This window comes from Dermacentor silvarum, chromosome 9 (assembly GCF_013339745.2).
Source record: "Dermacentor silvarum isolate Dsil-2018 chromosome 9, BIME_Dsil_1.4, whole genome shotgun sequence".
In the NCBI taxonomy this organism is placed as follows: domain Eukaryota; kingdom Metazoa; phylum Arthropoda; class Arachnida; order Ixodida; family Ixodidae; genus Dermacentor; species Dermacentor silvarum.
Window position 1 is genome coordinate 158,096,737 of NC_051162.1, and position 26,173 is coordinate 158,122,909.

General features: G+C 46.5%; 1 protein-coding gene across 1 annotated transcript in view; it reads right to left on the minus strand.

Moving 5' to 3' along the window:
* Positions 1–19,471: 19,471 nt before the first annotated feature.
* Positions 19,472–26,173, minus strand: part of LOC119464572 (phospholipase D1-like) — a 141,834-nt gene continuing 135,132 nt past the window's right edge. The window contains 1 exon segment of the mRNA XM_049656116.1: positions 19,472–26,173. Coding sequence (XP_049512073.1) covers positions 25,964–26,173 — 210 coding nt within the window. The 3' untranslated portion in view covers positions 19,472–25,963.

Below are 26,173 nucleotides of genomic sequence, written 5' to 3' on the forward strand. Positions count from 1 at the left end.
TCTAAGTACACGGGTGTTTCTACATTTCGCCTCGAGCCAGCAGCGCGACACCTCTCCTGCTAAGCTAACACACTGGGTTATGTTCATGTGACGTGGCGCACTGATGGCATTGTGGCAAACATGTTTCGATATTAGCACAATAAGTACCTGCATCTGTCACGTTACGGGCAAACCATCTATAAGTAAACGCACCAGGACCTATTTTGGGCTCCGGGTCTTGCTCCCATTCTTTTTTATACTTTCTCGCATACTTGACCCACTTCCCCATGGTTCGATTCTCCTCTCCGAGGAGGATTCGATCTTAAGTCTAACCTATGGAAATGAACATCTAATGTAAGCACAAACAAAAACTCATCTCTCAGGAAGAGGAAAATGGCAGTAAAGCTTAGCGTGAGAAACGTGAAGCAGGTCGAAAGCTGTGCCCGGCGCGATAGTTTACCAAGAAGCCATGGCCATGAACACACTGGAGCGTGTCATCTACCCGTGCTTCTTTGATGTCGGCGCCACGATCGCCCGACCCTATTTTATTGCTCTCTGAGCATAGTGATTTTAGTACTACTGTGTACTGTGAAAACCCCTCTACTCCCAGGCTCATCCCGTTGCCCGGGGATCGGGTGTCTCACGGTGAAGCGCGATGCAAGTTTAAGTACATCAAAGATCAAAGCCAACGGCGCAGAGAATGGAGGGGGAGAGGGGGGGGGGGGGGGCGAACGGCATTTCGCGCACGCACACACACACAGGCGCGCTGCCGACTCAGCCAGCTAAAACATAGCCATCGAGATTTGTTTCTACTCGATCAGAGCGACCTCTGGAGCGTTGATTAGGGCGCCACTTATAGCCCAAACAAAGCCAAGTCGCACATTTTCTGTAGCCTAAATATAGCCACGTAGCCAACTCATCAAAGTAGACGGCAAAATTTTTTTTTTCTGTAGCCCAATTTGGCTATATAAAGCCAAACCTGACAACACTGACTTGAAGTCGTGAGGCAATGCGTATACAGGCCCGCAAGCTTTTCAAGCATGATATCTCCTCCATCTTTGATTAAATCGAGCGTTATTCCATCTTCTCCGACAGACTTTACCCTGGTCATGTCTTGAAGCGTACCGAATGAGAAGAAGAAGTCTGAGAACATCGGAGGGAGCGGGGGGGATTGAAGAGGAGAATAAAGAAGTTAGAAATGGCGACATGACGCTCGTTTGATCTGTTTGATATGTGCGGGCTTATTACATATTTTGGCGCAGCCGACAAGTGAACGAAGACGTGGGTGACTTTTTTCGTAGAGAAGTACAACGACCGAGTGGTATTCAAAGGCTACCAAGTCCAGGATGATTCCCCGGTCGACCTCCCTTTGGACACAACAACGCGTGAGCTCCTGGATGTTATTCTGGATCGAGCTTCGGTGTCGTCCGAAGAGCTTGTTAAACGAGGTTCGGCGAAGGTGAATACCCCAGTATTTAACCAGCTTGTACTCGGACGACCATTCGGTCGTGCAGCGTCATGTGACGAGATATCAACAATTCTTTGGGCCATAACGACGTAACAGCAACAATTTTTGCAACAGAATGCCATGACGGAAACTCTCCTGTCTGCTTTACGCCACAAAAGAAACCACCCAATTGAAATTTTACGGCCTGAAACTTTTGACGTGTCTTCGGATAACCCGGAAGGGCTGATGACATTTTATGAGGCCGCAGCGAAATACAACGGATGGCTGTCTGACCAAGACCGGGTCTTAAACATGCGACAATTTCTCAGTGGTGTAGCAAGAAAGTGGCATGAGTTGCGGTTCTTAGAGCATGTTTGCGAACCTTGGTGCATGTGGAAAGAGAACTTCCTGTCTACATTCAAAACAAATAGCGTACAGCGATGGGACCAGGTGCTGGTCTACCGTTTTAGGTCTGGTTCACTGCTTCACTACTTCCTTGAGAAGCAGCGACTGTTTCGACTTGCTGAACCAGTGTTGCCATTAAGATCAGTCTTAGCACTTGTAATTCACGGTCTCCCGAGAGATTTGCAACGGCATGCACAAATAAAAGGGCCGGAAACTCTCGAAGCTCTACTAGAGCTGCTACAAGTATTCCCTCACTACTGGTCTGAGAGGAGCTGCAAGACGCGGCCAGATGTTCCCCGCCAGTCAGATACTCAGTCGAGCAACTCGGATGTACGGTCGCCGCAACTTAAAGACAGTGCAAATATTAGACTTAGAGGGACCGACTCACGACCCGGTGACGCCTTGCAGTCACCAGCACAGTTCAAACAGAACCAAATGCCACAAAAGCTTCAGTGTGTTCAACCGAAACTAAACGAGACCATCCTACTGATTTCTTCAAGTTTACTTCGCATACGCCTTGAAGTGAACGGACATAACCTGCAAGCTCTTGTCGACAGTGGAGCTTCACTATCAATACTCAAGAGAAGCAGAACAAATGCAGAAGACATATTCACAGGCAGATCAGTCCTTGTACGAGGGTATGACGCTCATGAAAAGGAACACTGCAAATGGATAAGCTTAAAGCTAACATATCAGTCGCAGTACGCGGAGGTTCTAGCCTTGGTGATAGAAGGTGTCGAATACGACTTCTTCTCGCCCAGACTTGAAAGTGTTGAGGCTAAACATTCATTGGGACGACACTGTGTCTGTAAGCCCTGATGAAGAGAATTCCAAACCTTTGACTGATGCAAACCAAATTCGCAGGCAAAAGAAATGGAGACAGTATTCAGAAACTCTACCCGGAATTGTTCTGCTTGGGAGGATCCTGAATGATCCCGTAATGATCCTGGTACCACCAAGTTTGAAGTCCCCTTTAAATTACACGACATGGTCCGATAGTCCGGAAAAAGCCGTACAACCTATTGAGAGAAAAGAAGACATGGCTAAAAGAGGAACTTCAAAAGATGTTAGGTGGTGGTATCATCCGTCCATCTGTATCGCCATTTGCATCGCCAATCACCATTGCCCCAAAAGAAGACGGTAGCCTCAGGCTGTGCACTGGCTATAGAGCGATCAACAACCAAACGCATTTGATCCCATTTCCATTGCCTCGGATAGACAGCATCATTGACGAAACAGGCGGCTGTACCTGGTTTTCCAGGATAGATCTGTGCAAAGGCTTCTGGCAAATGCCACTTCAAGAAGAAACCAAGCAATACACCGCCTTTGTGACTCCATTTGACATTTATGAATATAATCGTCTGCCGTTTGGTTGGAAAAACTCGCCCAGTTGGTTTCAGAAGATGATGAATACAGTTCTGAACCCTTTTATTGGTCGCTTCTGCAATGTATATGTGGACGACATCATTGTATACTCTAAGAGTGAGCAGCAACATGAAGAAAACCTTGCGCATGTTCTCACTGCTTTGTCCGAAGCCATGCTCAAGGTAAACTTCAAGAAGAGCGAGTTCTTTAAGAACAAAGTTACCTTTTTGGGTCGAATATTGGATGGTACCACTAAAAATACCAAAGAAGAGTCCATGGCGCGCATCGCTAAACTTGTGAAGCCTTCTGACGTCCATTCACTTCGCGTGTTTTTGGGACTAGCCGGCCATTTCAGAGCATTTATTCGACACTACGCTATGAAGACACGGTGCTTAACAAGGTTGACGCAAAAAGATGTACCTTAATTTTCAATGGACAAGAGAATGCGATTATGCATACGAAGAACTGGTACAGCTAATTTCTTCTGACCCTGTGCTTTGCCTTCCGGACTTTTCGCTTCCATTTGAACTAAATACAGATGCGTCGCATTATGGAACGGGAGCGGTTCTGTATCAACGAGACTCCACCCGGGCAGAAAATCAGCAGCTTCGCGTGGTGGGTTACTACAGTTACACTTTCACCAAGACGGAAGTAAACTACACAACAACTGAGAAAGAAGCCCTCGCTGTCCTAAATGCCATTCGGTACTTCCGCTCCTACTTAGAAGGATAAAAATTCAAGCTTTATACTGATCACGAAGCACTGACACACCTTTTGAAGTTGGCGGAACTTAAAGGAAAAATCGCACGCTGGGTGAACGAGCTTCAGCAGTTTGACTTCGAAGTCAGTCATCGCCCGGGAGCTTCCATGAAAGACGCTGATGCTATGTCGAGGTTGGCGGTCACGCCTGTTTCATTTCACCAAGAAGCAATAAACGCCACTCAACTTTGGGAAGGAAATCAAGCACTACAACCTACAGTGACGGGGAAAATTACAGTGTCTCCCACACTTGTGCCGAAAATCTTGGGATCTCTACCATGATAGCCCTCATTCTGGTGGACACGATGGATTTTGGCGAACCTACATGAAGCTCACGAAGCGATTTACATGGCCCCACATGAAATGAGACGCGAAGATGTATGTGCAATCATGTCACGAATGTCGACTGTATAAGGTGAAATTCAAACAACCAACTCAACAAATGACATTGCCGAAACATTCAGGGACACCATTCGAAGTTGTCCACCTAGACTTCGCCGAACTCCGTAAGAAGTCGGAAGGTGTGAAGAAAACGCAAGCGTTCCTTGTGTGCGTGGATGAGTGCACAAGGATGGTAGCAGCGACGCCAGGAAGAGAGGACGCCAACAGCGTGATCTCATTGCTCAACCGCAAAATGTTTGACAACGTCAAAGTTTTGGTACCGGATAATGGTCCAGCCTTCCGAAGCCATATACTGTGGGAATGGGCCGAACGACGAGGAGTAACACTGAGATTCACTGCCCCATACCATCCAGCAGCTAATGGATTGGCAGGAACGAACTATTCGGGACCTGAAGCAATACATCAACATGTACCCAAGTTTCCCGGGAGGATGGAAGTGCTGCCTTGAAGCAGCAGTATCTCATCATAACCGATCGCACACAACTGGTCTAGGATGTACACCACTCTTTGTTATTACTGGGAAACCAACTTATCTTCCCGCTGATGTATCCTTGGGAGTCGACAAGATGGTACAGCTTACAGAAACAAGAAGGACAGAAGACAGCCAAGCGAAATACCGTGAAAGAATGAAAAGAAACTTCGAGAAGAAGCAAAACAAAACGTTACCAGCGCTGGAGGTAGGAGACTTGGTTCTCGTGAGAAAGGGACTACAAAATACTGGATCTGTCTATGAAAGGACCGTATCGTGTCGTGAAAACCGCAAGTCAGCAAGGCAACTTAAAAACTGTCTGGTATATCGGCGCGAAGGAAAATGAAGAATCGGCTTCCATAGCAAATGTGTTTAAATACCATCCCAGGAGGGATGAATCAAAAAGGTGGGGGGAGTGTAGCGTACCGAATGAGAAGAAGTCTGAGAACATCGGAGGGAGCGGGTGGGGGGTTGGCGATTGAAGAGGATAATAAAGAAGTTAGAAATGGCGACATGACGCTTGTTTGATATGTGCGGGCTTATTACATGTCTTTCAATGCCCTTCTAACTTCATCGCTAGTTATAGAAGGAGCCTCTGTATCCTGTTCATCACTACTTCGAATGAAAGTAGCTTGGCTGCTCTGGGAACTGTACAGGTCAATATAGAATTCTTCCGCTTCTTTTACTATGTCATCGAAATTGCTGATGATATTACCCTGCTTATCTTTCGGCATATACTTTGCCTTGTCCTATGGCATGTTTTCTTCTCACTGATTTCATGCTGCGTCCATATTGTGCTGCTTTTACAATTATTTCGACGTTATAATTTCGGATATCCCTTACTTTCTTCTTGTTGTTCAGTTTCGACAGTTCAGCGAATTTTATCTTATCTCGAGTTTGACATTTTCATGTTTTGTCGTTTCTTTATTAGGTCCTTGGTTACTTGGGAGAGCTTACCGACTGGTTACCTTGGTGCCTTACCTCCCACTTCAATTGCTGCTGCTGAGATCAGCCTAGTTACGGTTTCATTGATTATACCTCTATGTTATCTTCATCTTACCGTTATAAAGCTGCATATTTGTTGGCGAGCACCAGCCTGAATTGGTCTGCTTTTACCCTCACTGCGTCTAGGTTGGCCTTTTTCTTTTGACTAATTTTATTCTTTCTCTCTTCAAATTGAGAGAAATCCTAGACCTGACTAACCTATTGTCACTGCACTTTACCCCACCTAACACTTCTACATCCTGCACTATGCTTGGATCGGCAGAGAGTATGAAATGTATTTCATTCCTTGTTTCTCCATTAGGGCTTTTCCAGGTCCACTTCCTGTTGCTGCGCTTCCTGCAGAAGGTATTCATTATTCGGAGCCTATTCCTTTCCGTGAATTCTACCAACATTTCTCCTCTAGTGTTCCTATAGAATCAATGTCGTAGTTGCTAATTGCTTGCTCACCAGCCTGCCTTTCCCCCACTTTTGCATTGAAGTCGCCCATGACTACAGTATACTGAGTTTGCAGCTTTCTCATTGCTAATTCAACATCTTCATAAAACTGTTCTATTTCTTCATCATCGCGACTGGAGGTTGGGGCGTATGCTTGTACTATCTTCACTCTATACCTCATATTCAGCTTTATTACGACGACTGCTACCCTCTCATTAATGCTGTAGAGTTCACCAATGTTGCCCGCTATGTCCTTATGGACTAGAAATCCGACTCCGAATTCTCTCCTATCTGGAAGACCTCTGTAGTGGAGGACGTGGCCGTTGGTCAGCACTGTATAACCCTCACCAGTTCTTCTAACCTCACTAAGGGCAATAATATCCCAGGCAATACCTGATAATTCTTCAAGTAGTCCTGCTAAGCTAGCCTCACTCTATAGGGTGCGCGTGTTGAACGTTGCCCGGTTCAGTTTCCAGTGGCGGCCTGTTCGGATCAGAGATTCTTAGCACCCTCTGCCGCGTCGCAGGTCTGACCGCCGCCTTGGTCAGGTTAGCCGCTGGGGACTAAGGGTACAGTGCCTAGAATATATTCTAGGCACTGTACTGAGGGCTATGAGTGCGATAATGCGCCACCTATTGGCGTATTATCAAACCGAAGAGAACACAGAGCTATCGTTGCAGTGAAGAGAGAGAGAGACAGAGAGAAAAGGTAAAGGAAAGACAGGGAGGTTAACCAGAGGTTATGTCCGGTTGGCTACCTTGTACCGGGGGAGGGGTAAAGGAATGCAGTGAAGAGCCATAATAGACCGATCCCACCAGCCAGTTTCACGACGCCACCGCTGCCGCGGTGCATGCTGGTACTTGTAGTCATCCGGCCGCTCCAGCCGCCGAGTGCCTGTGCGTTCTGTATCCGAACGATTTTTGGCAATTTTTATGGATCGTGTAGAGCCATCGTGCGATGGGAGGATTGACCTGCTGCGTTCCTGGCTGGTACAAGAACCACACAAGGGACAAAGGCTTCGGATTCTGTGTTTCCTAAAGAGCGAAGGCTTCGAGAGACGTGGATCCAACGGATTAATAGGTGGTACTGGTAATACACAGCGTGAGAATACGGGGACGAATAGCGGCCGCATTTCGATCGGGGCAAAATGCGAAAACACCCGTGTACTCAAATTTCCCGGAATTTATAGATTATTTGTCGATTATCGATTAGCTATTGATTGGCTATCGCAAGGTATTGGCCACGTATTTGGGCTAGGCCAAGAACTACCAAGTCATCCCCAGCATTTCCCGGAATTTATTGATTATTGATCGATTAGCTATTGATTGGCTATCGCAAGTTATTGGCCACGTATTTGGGCTAGGCTAAGCACTACCAAGTCATGCCCAGCATTTTCCGGAATTTATTGATTATTGATCAATTATCGATTAGCTATTGATGGCTATCGTAAGGTATTGGCCACGTATTTGGGCTAGGCTAAGCACTACCAAGTCATCGCCAACATTTTCTGGAATTTATTGATTATTGGTCGATTATCGATTAGCTATTGATTGGCTATCGTAAGGTATTAGCCACGTATTTGGGCTAGGCTAAGCACTACCAAGTCATGTCCAGCATTTTCCGGAATTTATTGATTATTGATCGATTATCGATTAGCTATTGATTGGCTATCGATTGGCTATCGCAAGGTATTGGCTACGTATTTGGGCTAGGCTAAGCACTACCAAGTCATCCCCAGAATTTTCCGGAATTTATTGATTATTGATCAATTATCGATTAGCTATTGATTGGCTATCGATGACTTGGTGATGATTGGCTATCGGCGTTTTTATGTTAAAAACGCCGCCTAGCTTAAGAACTTCTAAACTTCTAGATATCGCTGTTACCGAAGTCTGCAAGTCGTGCGCGAAACCCATGTAGGTAAGTAGGGAACGAAAGTTCTGGCGCCGCATTTCAAACCTGTCTCCAACAGGTATACAAATCCTATTATGTCCGTCGCTAAGCAAACATAACGTTGCAGTCACCGAGATGCACGTGCGCAAAAATAGTAACGCAAAACGACCGCGTACATCAGCATGTACGACATACAAAGCTCGAAAAAATACGATACTCAACGCGTTATAAGCGGGTGACAACCGAAAGGAAAGAGGAACAGGCACTTTTCAACGTTCGCCTCGCATGCTGCAATGAACAGCCGATGTAATTTCTTTAAATACATGACGAATGTTTCTCGGTGGTGGAGTCGCAGATATGTCTGGGAAGCTCGTGCGCAGTACTCAACGAGCGCGGACTGCGGTTAGAGTGTACTAGACACTCTACTGCGGTGGTGTGGTAGACTAGTTGACTACAACCAAGATGGTGTCAATGCTACTTCCGGAAAACCGGCGCATGCGCAGATCGGTCGGTGGGATCAGTCTATTGTGCTTATGTGCTGGTATAAAGCGTCGGCAGCGATGCAATCGTTAACGTGATGAGTTTCTTTATTTTGCTTTTACAAGAAGACCCATTTTTACACGTAAACGTGTCTAAGGCGTTGTGGTTGCACAAAGCGCCACATGACGGCATTACGAGCGTTGCAGCTACATTTCAACTGGCCAGTTACACAGTATTCCGCAAACGTTTACGGACAAGCTAAAAGTCTCTGCTTTCACTCTTACATTTCTGCCTTCCCAGCCGCCTATAGCGTGGCCTATTTTAAGAAAACAAGCACGGAAAATGAAAATAAACCGTTACGAAATAAGCAAACATTCACGCGCCCACTTTTTTTCTTTTTTTTTTCAATGTGAGGTCTATATCCTTTACTAGATTGGGCTATAGGTGGCAGCACCGTCGCCGCGTTAGTGTGGATGGGCGGTCAGCGGTGCGCATTAAGATGTACAGTCAACCGCAAAAGTTTATGGGATGCGGTTTCCCCTGCAAATGTGAATTATTGCACTGTTAAGTCATGGCACTTGTGATTTAATGAATTACTGTGCGTGTGGCGAAGGCTACTACATGCTGGAACATTTAATTTGAGGTTGGGTGACCACGTTTCGCGAGAATTCGGCTTATTGGCAGATCCTGGGCGTCCCGTAAATGTTTGCGGTTCACGGCGGCGCTTCGCTGTGAGAAGTTTGGGCCTACTTTTGGTAATGAAACGTGCTGACGGCTGTGAACTCGTGATAAGATGCCCTCCAGTGCCTCATTTTCGCACGAAACGCACTGAACACTCCTACTATACGTGAAAGTTGCGCAAAACGCAGTTCCTGTTCCTGTACATCCATGGTGTTTTTTGCTCGTGTTCGGCTTGCGTTCAGCCTATTCCGTTGGCGCTGCTGTTGTGAAACTCAACTTTCTGCTATTCTAGAACTGGTTGTAAAAGTGCTGCGCAATGAAGTTAAAGCAGCTAATTATTGCGGCTCTACTTCACCGCTTGTACGCATACATAACTACATTTGACTTCTTTTTCGGTTGTCTGTCAAAAACAAGATAGTTAAGTTAAATAAGGTACGCCACTACGAGTGATAGCGCAGTGGCAGGATCGTCATGGTACTTCACACACGTTACTGTGTTTTTTTTTCTTTTCAATTTTCTCATTTCTTTCCCTTTCTGGTTGTAGCAGTAAAAACGTTGCATTTTCGCATAATTATGTTTTATGATTACGTGCATGAAAATGAAAATAATTTTGAATTATATTATGAGCCAACCTTATTACATTGTTTTCTTTAATTGTAAAAACAATGTATGGCCGCTAATGGGTGAATTATATAGCCACTAGCAATTAGTTTTACGACGTTCTTTGTCCAGTGACTGCAATGGTATACACGTGATCCTCTTGTAATACTATATTTCAGCTTCCCTTTTATATCAAATAATCAAAGTACCAAAGCACGAAAATTCACTTACGAGGCAAAATGATATCTGCGTAGTGGGATATATGCACGTAATATAAAAGCACATCAGAAACAGCTAAGGATGGTCACGTAACCATGAGAGTCACGCAATCATTCGCCTAAGGTCAACTGCATCCCTGTGACAAGATGAGCGCTTAAGATTTTCTTTCCTACTGCTGAGTGATATCTCACGCCACATCGTTCATGTTTCGTGAACATCATCAACACATCAACACAACACCGCAGTGACAACAACATCAACACATAACCGCAGTGAATAGCTAAAGGGCAGCGTTCAGGTATTGCAGCGACCGCTCCGTTTGTTTCAAACGACGCCAAGTGTATTTTGCGAAGTGCTTGAATAACAACGCAGGATTAAAATTTTAACGATTGTGACTAACGGAGGGGCGCGAGGATCACAGATGGCGCGCTCGACACGTGCAGTCACTGAATTTATTGCAGGCGCAATGGCTACAACGCTAAGCCTCTACATCGTGATAAAATACGCATACCACCATTTACGACTGCGCTACAACCACGCCACAAACAGACTTTGAGGGATGTGTGCCCGAACGTGTAAACAAGTACAGCGGCTAGCAGACGAAGCTACGCGTCATCCACACTATTGCGCTTCAGCCAGACTCCGCTCGGTCTCGCGGCCAATAGCATATCACCGCTCCAATTAGTTAATGACGTGGCCATGCGCTTTTCTCTAGTCATAAACCTAATTGCTACGTATATGTACCATAGGTACCTCGATCCATATGCGGTTGTTGTTAGTTTCGAGGCGAATGATATCTGACAAGAACAATATATATATATATATATATATATATATATATATATATATATATATATATATATAATCATAAGACGCTAACAAACAGTGACACCACGGACAACATAGGGGAAATTACTTGTACTTACCAATTTAATTAAAGAAATGATAAATTAATGCAAATTAAACATGGCTGAAAAAACAACTGGCCGCAGGTGGGGAACGAACCCACGTCTTCGCAGTACGCGTGCGATGGTCTCACCATTGAGCTACCGCGGAGCCGTTTCCCCATCCACTTTCTGGGGCATTTATGTATTACCACTAGAATTAACCCTGGGAGTGGTGTTAGCCAGCGCCACCGCTCACAAACCATGGCGGCCGATGTGGAACATACTTTCTGCCGCAGGCGTCACGAGTACGTGATCTTTTGGGGTGAAGGCAACTGATCAATAAACCCACATATGCTACCTGAAGGCATCAATGTTGCCGGATATATATATATATATATATATATATATATATATATATATATATATATACAGTTTATTCCAGCTGAGCTCGAGCTACGACGCAGAAGAAGAAACTGGGCGGCTGATTATGACAAATACAGATGAGGAATTAGTACAAGTGATGATGATGTGTAGAGACGAAGAAGAGTAAGTCAGGGGTCGCGCTCACTATATATATATATACAGGATGTCCGAACTATCATGCACCAAGATTTTAAAATAACCAAACGCCACGTAGCTGGACAGAAACACGGTAATCTTGTTTGCCGTTGCTCGGACATACTCAGATTATTTCTTGCATTCCGCCTCATCAGATAATTAGTCCTAAATAATTAATAAACTTCTCAAATATTATGTTTGGATGAAAAGTGTAGATGGGAATATTGCAGAACAACATGAGAAACTCCCGATACACCTTTCTGTTGCTCAAAACGTACTACATGAAAGTGTTTTGCCGCTTGTGGAAGAAGCCAGCGAATACACGCAAAATTGTCGCGCGACGGGCCGCTCGAGTCACTTGGTTGTGATATATATATATATATATAAACTGTTACGATGGGGTGTGTTTATTTAACAGATGAATTGATGAAAAGGGGCCGCGCCGACACCGAGCCGCTACCAATACAAGTGCACTTCGTTCTCCTCTTCTTCAGTCCTTTTCGTAGCTTTAGCGTAACACTCCTCCCTTCTCAGGCGAAGCCCGCTGGACGAGTAACTGTTACGTCCACTCGGAGTCACGTGGATGACAGCGTTTCAAGCGAGCGACGTGAACAAGCTGCGTCTTCTTAGACCGGTAGCCATTGGACACGAGACGAGCAATCGAGTAGGTCACATCACTTAGACGATTGGTGATGACGAAAGGCCCGGTGTAACGGGCCAGAAACTTCTGGCACGGGGCTGGCCCCGTTGTCCCTGAAGACTCGTTGCCTTTTCTAAAAATGATAAACAAGTCGCTGTCTTCAGCGAAGCGTCAAGCCCTGGTCAGCGTCCTTAGCAAACATGCGTCATTATTTGATATCGAGCAGAACGCTAGCAAAGTACGCGTTCCAGCTACGCGGGCTCGCCACTGGATCGACACGGGTTCCGCGCATCCCATAAGGCAGAAGCCTTACCGCGTGTCCGCGTCAGAGCGCAAGATCATCGCTGAACAGGTCGACGACATGCTAGCCAAGGGCATCATCCAAGAATCCTCTAGCCCATGGGCTGCGCCGGTCATCCTCGTGAAAAAGAAAGATGGGTCCTGGAGGTTTTGTGTCGACTACCGGCGTCTCAATTTTGTGACGAAAAAGGATGTGTATCCGCTTCCCCGCATCGATGACGTTGTCGATTGCCTTCATTCCGCAGTCAACAGTGGCACCGCCCTGTTGTAGGAAATCGAGGCCAAGAATTACGTTGTGAGTGGATTGAGCAAGAACTGCAAATTCGGCTTAATACACGTTATCAGAGAAATAAACGTTCGCGGTGCACACTCCAATAGGTCGGAGCAACTCTCCACTCACAGCACGAAATGCATTAGCGTTATCCCAGAGAAACATCACTTTACGGCCTAGTTGCGTTTTGAAATCCAGGCTGATAACGGAGACACTCGCTCCTGTGTCCACTAAGGCCAACGTAGCAACATTGTCCACTAAAACACGAATCTTGTTATGACACATGGTGACGGGCGGAGGCATAGGGGCGTGTAGCTGATGATGACTGGCGACCTCACCTCCATTGGTCGCGCCGCCTAGTTTCCCGGCGGCGGTAACGTCAGACGTCGTCGCGGAGATGGAGACCTGCGCTGGCGTGAAGGCGGAGGCGTCAAGCTCCACACAGAAGCTGGTGAGTCGCTGCGGTAATTCGCCTGGTGGTTTGTCCTGCCATCGGAGTCAGAAGGCCAGCGTGTCCCGTCACCATGGCGATTGCTGCGTCGATAAAAAGTGCGTGGTCGCTCATACGACGGTGGTGACGTGCGACGGCGATGTAGACAAAATCTGGCGACATGTCCGCGAATACCGCATTGGAAGCAGATGGGACGCTCACGGGACGCACTGAAATTGTCATTCGCTGGATAACTGGCACGGCCATCCCACTCTTGAGGAACTGCAGGTGCTCTGGGTGAGTAACCTCCGTGGAACTGATAACTTGGATGCGCGTTCATAGTAGGATTTGACGCTCTTGAACGAGGAGCGAAGTTGTAGGCATCTGAGGAGACGGCGGTGATGGACGTCTCACCGAAGTCGCAGGGAGCAAAGGGCTCTCGAACCCGCGCAGTCGAGAGGGAAGCCGCCTCACGTCGGTCAAGCTCCTCGCGCACCACTTGCCGAATAACTGACGCAAGGTCGGATGAAGCTGGGACCACGTCAACACTGGCGACGTTAGTTACGTTCGCCAGGCGGCCGAACTTCGGTGTGATACGCCGAGCTCTCAAGGCTTCAAACGTGCGGCAGTGCCGAATGACGTCACTGACGGAGTCGATACTGTCTTTTCCGATGAGGAACTGGTACACGTCCTCGGCAATCCCTTTTAGAAGATGACCAACTTTGTCCTCTTCTGTCATCTGAGGGTCCAGGGCCTTGCACAATTTCAGCACTTCCTCGATGTACGTCGTGCATGTTTAGCCGGGAACTTGGGCTCGCTGCATTAGGGTTTGTTCTGCACGCTTCTTTTTAGCTGCCGGATCTCCGAAGCACCTCTTGATTTCATCTACGAACCGTTCCCACGTCGCCATGCTTTCTTCGTGGTTTTCAAACCACACTGACGCGGTTCCCTTGAGGAAGAAGGCAACGTTGTTAAGCTGGGCGGTGGCATTCCAGCCATTGAACCTACTTGCGCGTTGGTAAAAGCTGAGCCATCCGTCCACGTCTTCCCCGGCTTTTCCGGCGAAGGTTCGTGGTTCGATGTAGGGCTGCCATTGGGAGCTGGAAGAAGGCGGCGGGTTGTCACCGTCGGAAGCCATCTCTGGTGGCAGACCGGCAATTCGGCGACTTCGGCGACTTCGGCGAAGCTCCACGGATTGCGCTCCGGCGGGCGGTTCGTCGTCGTTGCTCGGGGACGCCGTTGTTCTACCCAGCACCTCCACCAAAACTGTTACGATGGGGTGTGTTTATTTAACAGATGAATTGATGAAAAGGGGCCGCGCCGACACCGAGCCGCTACCCAGACAAGTGCACTTCGTTCTCCTCTTCTTCCGTTCTTCTCGTAGCTTTAGCGTAACACTATATATATATATATATATATATATATATATATTATTTAGCGTAACACTATATATATATATATATATATATATATATATATATATATATATATATATATATATATATACGGAAGCGCAAACCGAATGCGTTTAGTTGTGCAGGTCACGGAGAGCGTCTACCAAGAAAATGAACTGGGATGGTGATATCCTATAGAGATGAAAACGATGAAGCACGTGCACAAAAAGTGATCACACTGTTTTGGATAAAGTTCACTTAACATGTTCAGTCAGACCATTCGTTGAGGGTGATACCTATAGACGTTGTTTTGTGGGCTGTGCTGGATGAGGGGAGCACTTCATCGAGAACACGGAAGAGAAACGCCTTGCCAAGATCGCATCAAAAGCACACGGAGAGCTCCGTGCCGCAAGCGAAGGAACTAAGAAGGCATCGGCGTCTTCAGAGGCAGTGCCTGAGCGAAGAGAAACAGCCTCGGCGTAGCGTGCCATATGGTCGATAACAGTGACGACCCAGCGGTTACCAGAGGGCGTTGTCGGGAGTGGACCATACAAGGCGACGTCGATTACTTCAAATAAAGTGGGTGAGCTCGGGATAGGCTGTATTGGTCCCACGGGAGCGGTGCATGATTAAACGTTTACGGTGCGAGCAGGGTTCACAAGAAGGAACGTATTTAACGACGTTGGTAGAGAGACCAGGCCGCAAGTGACGCGATTTCACCCGTAAGTATTGCGGAAGCCCCAGTGCCCAGTAGTTACGTCGTCATCAACTGCTCTTAAGACGCAGAGAAGAAGAGAACGGGTAATAATCGGGCCCCATCGGTTACCTGTCTGATGGTAAATGTACAGGTATAAGGCACCAGTGCGAAGCCTGAATCGAGCAAGTCGACGTCGTAAGTAACAATTACCGACTTGCAATCAACGCGATTATGCCCTTGAGCTGCCTTCATGTCTCAGGAGTATCGACCCTTCTCATGGCAATTCCGTGTGCACCGCCATGTTCGATCACGTGGTGACGTGTCCATGTGCATTGCCTGCCTCAGCTGTCTCTGCCTCCGTGCTTACAATAGACTGCACGACGCCCCGAAGCGGCTCAGCAAACCCCTGTTTTGGTGGATATCATATACAGTGAATGGGTGGACGACACGAAGCTTTGGCCAAAGCTTCAAAGCACATATAATCGCTTCCGGAGCTTATTACGCCTTGTCGAAACGGCGCGAGCAGCGTATACGGTGCTTGCACTAAAAGCGGGGCTCCAAATGTATTCCAACCTGTCCAAACTTTCTGCTTATGAATTAACTTTAGATGAGTGTGTTTTGGTCGTCGTTGTTTATTTGTCAAACACTTCGAAGCAACGGCTTGTCATGCTCTAAAGTTCCTCGGTGCGGTCACCATCTGTTTATTTTCTGCCTAATCGCCCGTGGGGGCGCTCAGTTGCGATAGATTTGATCTTGCTGCGCGCAAGGCTTGGAGCGTAGATGTTCTGAACTTCGTAATAGCTTGAAGCAAAGACGCATTATAGCTGGTCACTTCCTTACTCCTTCGGATCATCCCGAAAGTCGCTGTCCCCCATGCTTTGGCGCATTTATTCTATTCACTTATTCTTGATACGTGAGCGATAGAGTGCGCGTAAGTTCCAGTGTCTGTTGGGGCGGATGTTTGTAGATAACGTGCGAGGAACTTACTAGGCCAGGAAACAGCGCTGCTCTCTTTGTCACTGTGCAACGAGTGGTACTCACTCTTGCCGACGTTCCGGGATTGAAGTTCTTTTTTTTTGACGCTGATGGATGAGGGAATTTTTTAATCCTCAAGAAAAACCGTGCATCAGGCGGCCGGCAACACAGGCAGTCCTTATGCAGCAGCTGTCCGCGAACCTGGCCATACAGATTCATTCCATTCCTTAATCAGACAGTCAACATTTTTGCAGCGAATTACTGCACACGTCTTCCTTCTACCACTCAACATTTCGCAGTATGAATAGAAAAAAAATTAAATTATGGGGTTTTACGTGCCAAAACCAGTTCTGATTATGAGGCACGCCGTAGTGGGGGACTCCGGAAATTTGGACCACCTGGGGTTCTTTAACGTGCACCTAAATCTAAGTACACGGGTGTTTTCGCATTTCGCCCCCATCGAAATGCGGCCGCCGTGGCCGGGATCCGATCCCGCGACCTCGTGCTCAGCAGCCCAACACCATAGCCACTGAGCAACCACGGCGGGTGCAGTATGAATGGAGCACAGTGCGTTAGCGAACATCCAGTTGCATCTCCATCAGCTGGCCGCACAGAAGCAGAGCAGAAGCGGCAATGGTTTCGTATTCGTGCGCTTTCGCTGAAGCAACGTGCAGCGTGCCGCCGAAGCGCCATCTCGTTCCTCTAGCGCATACTGCTCCGCGAAAAAGATCAATAGAGCTCGGGGCTCCGCATCGCAATGCGGGGTCTCGAGCGCTCTATGGAACGAAGGACGCAGTAGCGCAAACAAACAAAGAGACACTTATTCTACCTTCGCATAAGAACGACCGCTAGCCGACGGAATACGCTGAGGAAACAAGCAAGTTCGCCTCGTCACGCAAGGGCGGCGAGCGAATATGTTCACCCCATGCCGGATACCACAGCCACTTGGGTGCAGCCACGTGAGCGGAGACGTGTTCGAGCGATCGGGAAGGCCTCCGCGGGTCAGTCCATCAGAACACACGAACGAGCGCGCAGTCACTCCCCGCGGGATACCGACCCGCAACTACCTCGGGTCGAAGAGGAGGATGCGTCCCAGTATCCACGCCGTCAGAAGGCGCTAGCATCTAGGGTGCCTCGATGCCCAGCGCCGCGGCGCTGGCATCGAGGCACCCTACTAGCATCGGAACACTCGCGCCATCTCTCGTACTCCTGCGCAACTACACAAACTTCCGCCACCGCATGTGCTTTGCGGGGAAGCTGGTTTCCAGGGGACGCGAGAGCCACGCGGGGAAAATAACATCGGGGTACGCGAGAGAGTCGAGCGCCCCCACAGTATTCCTTTCGAAAGCTAATAGTACGATTGAAGGCATACTTATGTGTCTCCCACGCGTGCGCTTATTATGACGTACGCCACGCGAATAATTATTTAGGAACGTCTTAGGCATGTGGCAAAATAGCGTTTCCAGGTTGTGGTGTAGACGCAAACATAAATGTACACGAAGTGCAAGGCTTCCTGGATGGTTATGCAGTGCCTGATAATCGCTCTGGTGTGCTCGTGTTACCGAGTGTTAACGGGTTGTGGTATATAGAACGTACCTTAAAGGAGTACCAATTGCATATACGAAGTATATTGCCATTTAATTATATGGTCACTCCAGGCAAATTTTCGCCGTTGGCGTGGTAGTCGCTGTGATCTTTTCAATAAGCGGGAGCTATATTTGTTTCTTTTAGGACCGATGGGGACCCGGAACATAAATGGAGGAGCTAGAAATGCACCTATCTGCGCAATGTTCGATATCGCTTCATTGTAGAACCCGGAAAAGCGTACGATAGAGCTTTAGTGGTCCCCGAACTCGCGCACGCTGAGAATTAGCAGTTTCGTATAAGGTCTACTTGATTCGCCAGTAGTTCCCTCCGCATCGCCGTGCCGGCGAAGCCCACGTACGCGCTGTAGCGTCGATGGCGTTCCAATAACGCGATTCCGCTATGCTTAAATCATGCTAATCGGTGCGCTGTAGTGCGACCTGATCGAACGGCTACGAAACACCGCGCGCCCGTCAACGTTCCCGCCACGACTGGCGGCGCGCGATCGACAAGCGCTGACAAGTGGGCACTTCAGCTCCCGTCTTTAGCATTTGTCCACGCGGACAAGTTCGAGGTAGGGTGGGGGCATCTAACTAATACATCTATAGGACCGATACACCTATAAGGCCAGTAGGTCTATGGAACAAATACAGTCGAACCCGGATATAACGAACCCACATATAACAAATTATTGTGTATAACGAACAGCAGCAACATTCCCTTGAAAAATGTCGTATGACATTTCTATTTTCTATACCGAATTACCTGTATATTGACCTTTTTTGAGATGCCCTTCAGATTCCATATATCCGGGTTCGACTGTACACCTACAGAACCAATAGACCTATTGGTGTCACTAATCCGACAGTATATTGGTTCTCTATCGGAAACTTTTGATAGGGATCGCCCCCCCCCCCTCTCCACCAGATTTACGGGAGGGGCGTCGGGCTCTTTTCCCGTCAGTTTCCAACTGACGCCGACCAGACGCGATGCGTGCAGGGCCACTGGCGGGGCTCATCCAACACTATCTAGAGCGAGTTGAAGGTGGTGTTGGCTCATCACGCTAGACTTACTGTATGCGCTCCGGGAGCATATACAGTAACTCTACATTGTGGTGAGACGGGTACTGTTCCAGGTTCACTGTTCCACTGTTCCAGGTGAACAGTGCACTGTACCACGACGCTGTTCCTCTTTCCCAGCAGGAATTGCCTTACATGCTGCGTCGCGGCAACATGCGAACACCGTCGCAGGCGTTCAAGCACAACACTAAGCTCTTCTATCACTGTCAATGCTTCGTACTTTGGGCAAAACTGCCATTTTTTTATAAAACGCTAACTGCGGACATAGGATTGCGCGGGTGACATCTAACGGTAACAGCTGGCTTGAGATCAGCTCGATGTGACCGTGTGGGGGTACATTTACGAGATGCCTTAATTGTCACCTCTCGCCCTGCAGTTCATTATATGCTGTGGCAACTATATAGATGCTGTCGCCGTCAGGAAGGCTCTAGTCCGTGCAGCGCCACGAAACGAAATGCAGTGATTACAAGATTAGACAGCTTGTATACCTCGTGTGATTCGATATGACGCACAACTATTTGCTTTTGAACTCTTTATTTCAGCGTGCTAACAAAGAGATGAAAGCACACAGAAACATGCCAAAGCACTTGACAGCAGCGAGATGCACATGGTCTGAGGGCAGTGTCACGACATGGTGGTTGCACCAAGGTTGCCATAAAAAACGGTAAAATACAAATACATCCCCACATTTCACACATAGTGGACGCCTTTTTCATATACATTATTACGACTCAGAATGCACAAAGACACACAAGATGACGTCAAGAAGTCGGTCAGGGATACATTGGGTCATCATAAGAAACGGCTTCATTGAGACGTGCAAAAAGGTTCACCAACCTGACCTGGAAGGCAAATGTGATAACGAAATGACATACGGGTATGGAAATTGACCAGCTTTGAAGTGATATTCGAGACAAGATAAAGAACAGTAGCCCAGAATTTTATTTCCAGAAGGTTTTTCCTAAATGTCACGTACGTCCAATATATGTACACGTGGCAGACAGAAGTGTAGGAGGGTAGGAGGGGGTGTAGGAGGGTGTGTCATGGTCACTCACCATGACACACCCTAAAGCCCCTTCTACCGATGCTATACTAAGCATTATGTGAAGCGTAATATGAACGTGACTCATCAATTAATACGATGTCATCTGTTTAGAAGCTTCCAATCAAAGTGACATGGTTGTGCATATGTGGCACCCATAAAACTCAGCAAGTAAAGAGCAGAACACAGAGAAACAGTTATGACTGACTTCATGCTTAAAACAACTCAGATCCATTTGAACGCTTCGTGAAGTGCTATGAGCCATAAAACACTAAATCTACTGTGCAGTGAAGCATAAGTAAAGGGCCCCTCACCAGGCTTGGTCATTTTAACCAGACAAGCGCAGTGTATACAATACGCGCTGACGTCATGTCTGCAAATTATTACACGGCTGATGCCCCCGCGAAAACAAGCTGAGCTTTCAAACCAAACGCCGCGCGCCGAAGCTTCTTCTCGAGGGAGGGAGCTTCGACCCCAGCCGGAGAGCCGAGGTCGGAAGAACAAGTGCGCCTACGTAATTCGCATTGCTGAAACGTCACTCACCGTGACACACGACTTCCGAGAATTATTCAAGGCTGCAACATTTATTTGTTTGACCTGTTGCTTCACTAGACGTTTCGAAGTTTAGAGAAATAATGAAATCTACAAACCGAATGCCTGCGAGTCCTTGTTTTACTCTGTGCCGTAGCAAGAGGGTCATACTACGTACTTGTTCCCACGTCGTGCAGGCAAGCGCGGAAAACGAAACTATGTCTGCAAACGTGCGTGCATGGAGGGATTCATTTCAATGTAGTACAGAAGCAGCCAAACAACTCAGGTGTTCTCGTGCACAGAGCGAATGGAAACAAACGCAACAGCTAGCTCGCGCGCGAGACCGTCACCGAAAGTGCGCCGCGTAGCAAGAACACACACACACAAAAGAAGGCGGGGTCCGTGACGTATGAGTGATGAGATCCTGCAGCTCCGGTATGGGAGAACGCAGTTAAAAGAGAGAAAGAGTTAATGTAGAGAGGAGGAGGCGGGAAAAAAATTCGACTGCGGAGGCTAGACGGGGCCAGTGGAGGCTGTGCCAATGTTGGCAGTGAAGCTCGCCTCCTGAAATCATGGGGTCGCGACACTTCAAATATTTATATATCTGCTATTAAGGAACCATTCTGAAAAATTCTTGCGATAGAACGCTCCCTAGAAGGCACGTGACAACTTCAAGTACACAAACAAAATTTGTTATGGGGCCTGGTGAGGGGCCCTTTAATAAAGGACTAGCACGTCCATCATAACACACAATGTATGAATCTCAGGCATGCACATGAATTGACTTTTATGCCCTAAGTTTTCAGAACTTATACGATGGTTCTACACGTAACCTAAAGAAGTGCTGGCCTTTTCTATGGCTAAATATAGACTATAGTTGTTCCAATGCTCCCTCTCATGATAAGTCGACATACTGATTGATGAAAACCTACTACGGAGAAAAATAATCTCTGTAGTAGCATATAATCTACGAGGGAATAAACGCCCTGAACAAAGCATGCCGTAAGAATGAGAGCACACCAGAAGTGTTAACAAAAAATAGATCAAAATTATCTGTTTCCAGAAACACTTATACCGAAAGAAAAAAAATATTACGAGAGTGCTATGGAAGAATATGAATGAAAGAGCTATAAGAATCTTATGAAACACCCAATGCCAATTATGCAGCGTGAAAATAAACAAACCAATATTACGGCATCAATATTCATTTTGCATAATGCATAACTTCCAAGCAAAGGGGATATTTCATTAAAAAAGTGCCTAAGTAAGCAATACCATTTTGACTTCCCAGCACATGAGTCTCCAGAAAACAAGTTAAAAACTCTCTCAAGACTAGATAATAACAGCAGCGTTCACCTTCCATACATGTCCATTGTTCTAGTATTCAAATGTTCACTCCAAGAGACTGCATTCCACATCAGCACAAAAATACCAATAAATTGCATTAGCACCTCTGAGCCATGGGAAACAGGGCGAAGAATTGAAAAAAAGAAGATGATGTTCAGTGAAATTTCCTGATAAGAAACTTACGCTTTAGACTGCGACAAATGTCATGTCGTAACGCTTCAAACACATACCGATTTCTCGACACAGTTTATCCTCCCCAGACAAAAAGTTGAAGAGCGCACACAAGCACTTACAGACAATAACAAAAATACAGAGCCCACCACCATATAGAGGACACAGTTTATAACATTCTCAGCCGCCATGCTATACAATTTCACCGGTAAGAAATCTGTATTATGCACACGTACTAGCAAAGTTGTGCGTATACCGAAAGCACTTTAATGCTGGTTGCACCACACACTAGCATGTGTTCCTGGTGACAAGCAAGCATTTGCTGTCCAATATGAAGTTAGCCTAGCAGCTAACACACCAAGCTATAAGCATGCTGTTGCACCTATCAAACATTAATGCTCTCAGCATTAGTGCAACCCAGCCACAGAGATATGGGAAATACATTGCACACGGCTGGCAGCGATAACATACTTGCTGACATTCCTGAGTACATGCTCACTGAGAGTCACAAAGGTTCGTCAACCTTAGGTTACACAAAAAGCACAGTGATGCTGCTGAAGCTTAGCAGTGACTATGAAAGGATAACAAGCAATCCAAGCTATCAAAAGGAGGCATAAAAGAGCTTAGCAAGTACACTGAGCAGATGCTGTGATACTTCTAGGCCTTAATGCACTTGGAGTTCCTTGATGCTCATAACATACTTGCATGAAATGCTACAAAACTTGAAGCGAAACATGGGTAAAAGTACCACGTATACAATTTATATATCCACATCTGCAGTTCACAACAATACACTGCCACCTTTCAGCTGTGTGCGTGCAAAATCGCAGCAATACTTCTGCAGTAGAGGCACTTGCTGCCCTTCTGCACAGCCTTTCAGACCGAAGGCACACCATAAACATAATAAAAACAGAGAAAACAAAATTAATATACCTTTTCATCATTGCACTTCTGCGTCCTATATGGAGATATCAGTCGACAGATACCTTAACAAATCAGCTGAGAAATTAATGAGATAGCTATAGCCTTACCAAAGTAAAGAACCGAGACAACATTCGCCATGATGGATATTGAGAAAGAAGCAGCAAGATCCATGCTTAAGCAACCAACCTTAAATATAACAAGAAATACTTTTGAAAACATTGATGAAGACTGACAGCCTAAAGTAAACTGCAATTGCCTTCGTAGCTTTGACTTCTCTCCGATTGCTTATTTAGCAATTGGTTATCAAAACTTCCCTGGATGTCTACGAAAGGTTCAGGGGGGAGAGAGAAAGAATGTTTGTTGCTGGCAGGGCGATCTGTTACAACATGGCACTCATTGAATTTGACAGTTTTAACAGAGTGTTGCTTATGCTCCGCTTGCATTTCACGTGCATCAATAGCTGTGTGAACTGCGTTGATTTCACTTATTTAACAAGGGCATCTTCCAGAGACACCAGTGACGTGCTCTCAGCTTCGCTGTAAATGACAAAGAAACCAAGCATACTCGCCCACATGCTCTGCTGAATTGGTTTCGTAGTATCATGCTCTGCTCAATTCATTTCGTACTGGAATGTGGCCAGCCTACTAAATTCCGCTGCCGGAATAAGTGTTGTGTGAACGCACATTAGTGTTCTCGCTAGAATTTCGCTCAGCAGCTGTGTGCAAATTATTAGGACACATCGTTCTGAGTGGGGTGGACTGTCAACACTCTGTAAAACTGTCTATTAACAATGTTGATTATGGTGTTGCTGCGTAGCAAACAAGATGACACACAAAGCATTTGTTGAAAAGAGGCAAGAAATCTCACACGTATTTGGTAGTGTACATCCCTGAAGGTCTCGGAAGTGAGATAAATCATTTATTAAACAGAAACGAAAAAAGCTGGCCCTGGTAGAGCGAATGTAAGGAAACAGATTGAACGTGAGATAAGCAAGTAATACCATCAGGTCTCAATGTGCCATTCTATCAAACCTACATGATTTCCCACTTTCGAGAGGCCGTACGAAACACATTTTGGGTAACTTGCTCAAACAGTCACAGAATGTGGAAACAGGTAGCCTCAGTGAAAGCTGGTATGTGCACTCATTTCTTCATAATGTTTCACAAGCTATCATCATGCATCCCAGAAAACTAGTACTCGAAACTTGCTCTGACGGGTGTTACAACCGTCTAGTGCATTGGTTTTAGACTCATGATCTGTAAGTAGCAGCAGAAAGACTCAATGGCTTGTATACTCTCTTTTGGAAAAGCCCCTCACCTGAGGCACTTAATATATATTATGAAACATAGAAACAGCAAGCACATTCCTGCAAAACAAGCAAACAGTCCTTTAACCTTATTTCTATACAGCAGCTATTAAATTCCTACTATTACAGCTATAGCCTGTTACATTTTTAACCTTAAGGCAGTTCAGGCACTCCATAGCAGTATACCTCTGAAGTTCACCTAACACAGCAATAACTACAACCACTGCCATCAGAAATAGGTGGGGATTCAGCCTCCCCCCCCCCCCCCTTCCAAAAGAAAGCAAGATGGCTGACACCGAAACACTTGGCCAGACAACTCAATGGCTGGCAGGTGACCATTCCTCCACCACTTTTCCTTCCTTCCTACTTTCCTAAGCACATCTGATGCCTCTGTCTCTAGCCTAAAGACTGCACTACATGTGACCTTGGTTATCATTCAGATCTGCAATACTGCAGCACTCAGCATAATTATTTTGTTTTACATGTAAACTTTTCTAATAGTGCACTCTGGGTACATAACAAGTGTTTGGCACACCAGGACAGCAAAAAAGTGGTGCACGGCATGAACAGGTTTGTAGTATTGAAACTAATGGATCAAGTAGCAGAAATTCAATGCATGGAGCAGCAGCAATAAAATGCATTTTGTCATTAGTGTTTACAGCAGTGGATGATTCATAAAGAAACAGGAACGTGAAATAAACTGAAAACGTTGTAGCAAACTGCCTCCGAGTTCCAGCAATAGTCCCACCAGGAAGCTGTGCCACTATCTCGTATACTTATGAACACAAAAGATGTGTTAAAAAATGAAACTTAAACGATTACAATGGTGATCTTTGTATTCCACAATCTTCCCACACAGGTTATGATCTCCTAGACATCTCCAACATTATCACCAGTATCATGCAGCCTGGAGATAACACTTAAACTTCTTTGGATTGTATTCTCACATCAACTGTGCTGTGAAAAGACTGCCAGAATACGAAATAAAGATGCTAGGTAACATTTAATGCTCTTAAACCTTACCCAATGAACCTGCCACAGGTAATAAAGTATGCATAGATGGATAGGAGCTCATCAAAGAAGCGTTTTTCCTGCTGTTGCTGAAAATACCTGAGCTCAAACTGCAGGCATCTTCAAAATTGAGCAAGCCCCCACTTTGTGTGCATGGGCAGCCCAGCACGAGTGTATAAAAATTAGAATTTGAATTTCTGGCATGGGAACATAAGAAACCTGCATAGGGCTTTGGAGATGGAGCTCTTTGCTACCCTGTGCCTTAATTGCAGTACCAGTACGAAGAAGCCTGGTGTGAACCGACACACAATTTAGAAGCAACCTTCATTTGTAGTTTTGTGCTTCTTCATTCAGACTTGCTGCCTGTGTAGACAGCAAGTCTGTTGCACAGTTGTGTGGCCTTGTGTTTCAGTGCAGATTTGCAGTCATTGTCAAAATAGCAGTGTAATGAGCAGGCACCACTGGATCCGATGAAAACAATCACACACTAAGTCGTGCTTACGGCGCGAAATGTCAAAACACAGCCATGACCCAGAAATGCCTAACATATCGATAGCAGTTCCGATGCCGCATTTTCGTACCCCATGCAGTGGGAAGACAATTAAACATTTCGATGTACAGACATTGAAAGTTCCTGTGCCCAAGCATCGATTGCGCTGAACCTCAAATTGGTTTTTTCAGGTCCAAAGAGCAACAGGCATGAGAGCCTCCTTGGTACCGGATGCCGGTGTGAGGCTCTCCTCGGCAAGAAAATCCATGGGCATGTCAACCAGGTGACCTCTGACTTCACGGAGTTCAGCGCGGGCCTGGTCGGGGTCAGTCTCGGCGAGACCAGGAATGGCAGTGAACTCCCGCAGGCCCGCAAATGTACGCACGCTATCCGAAGG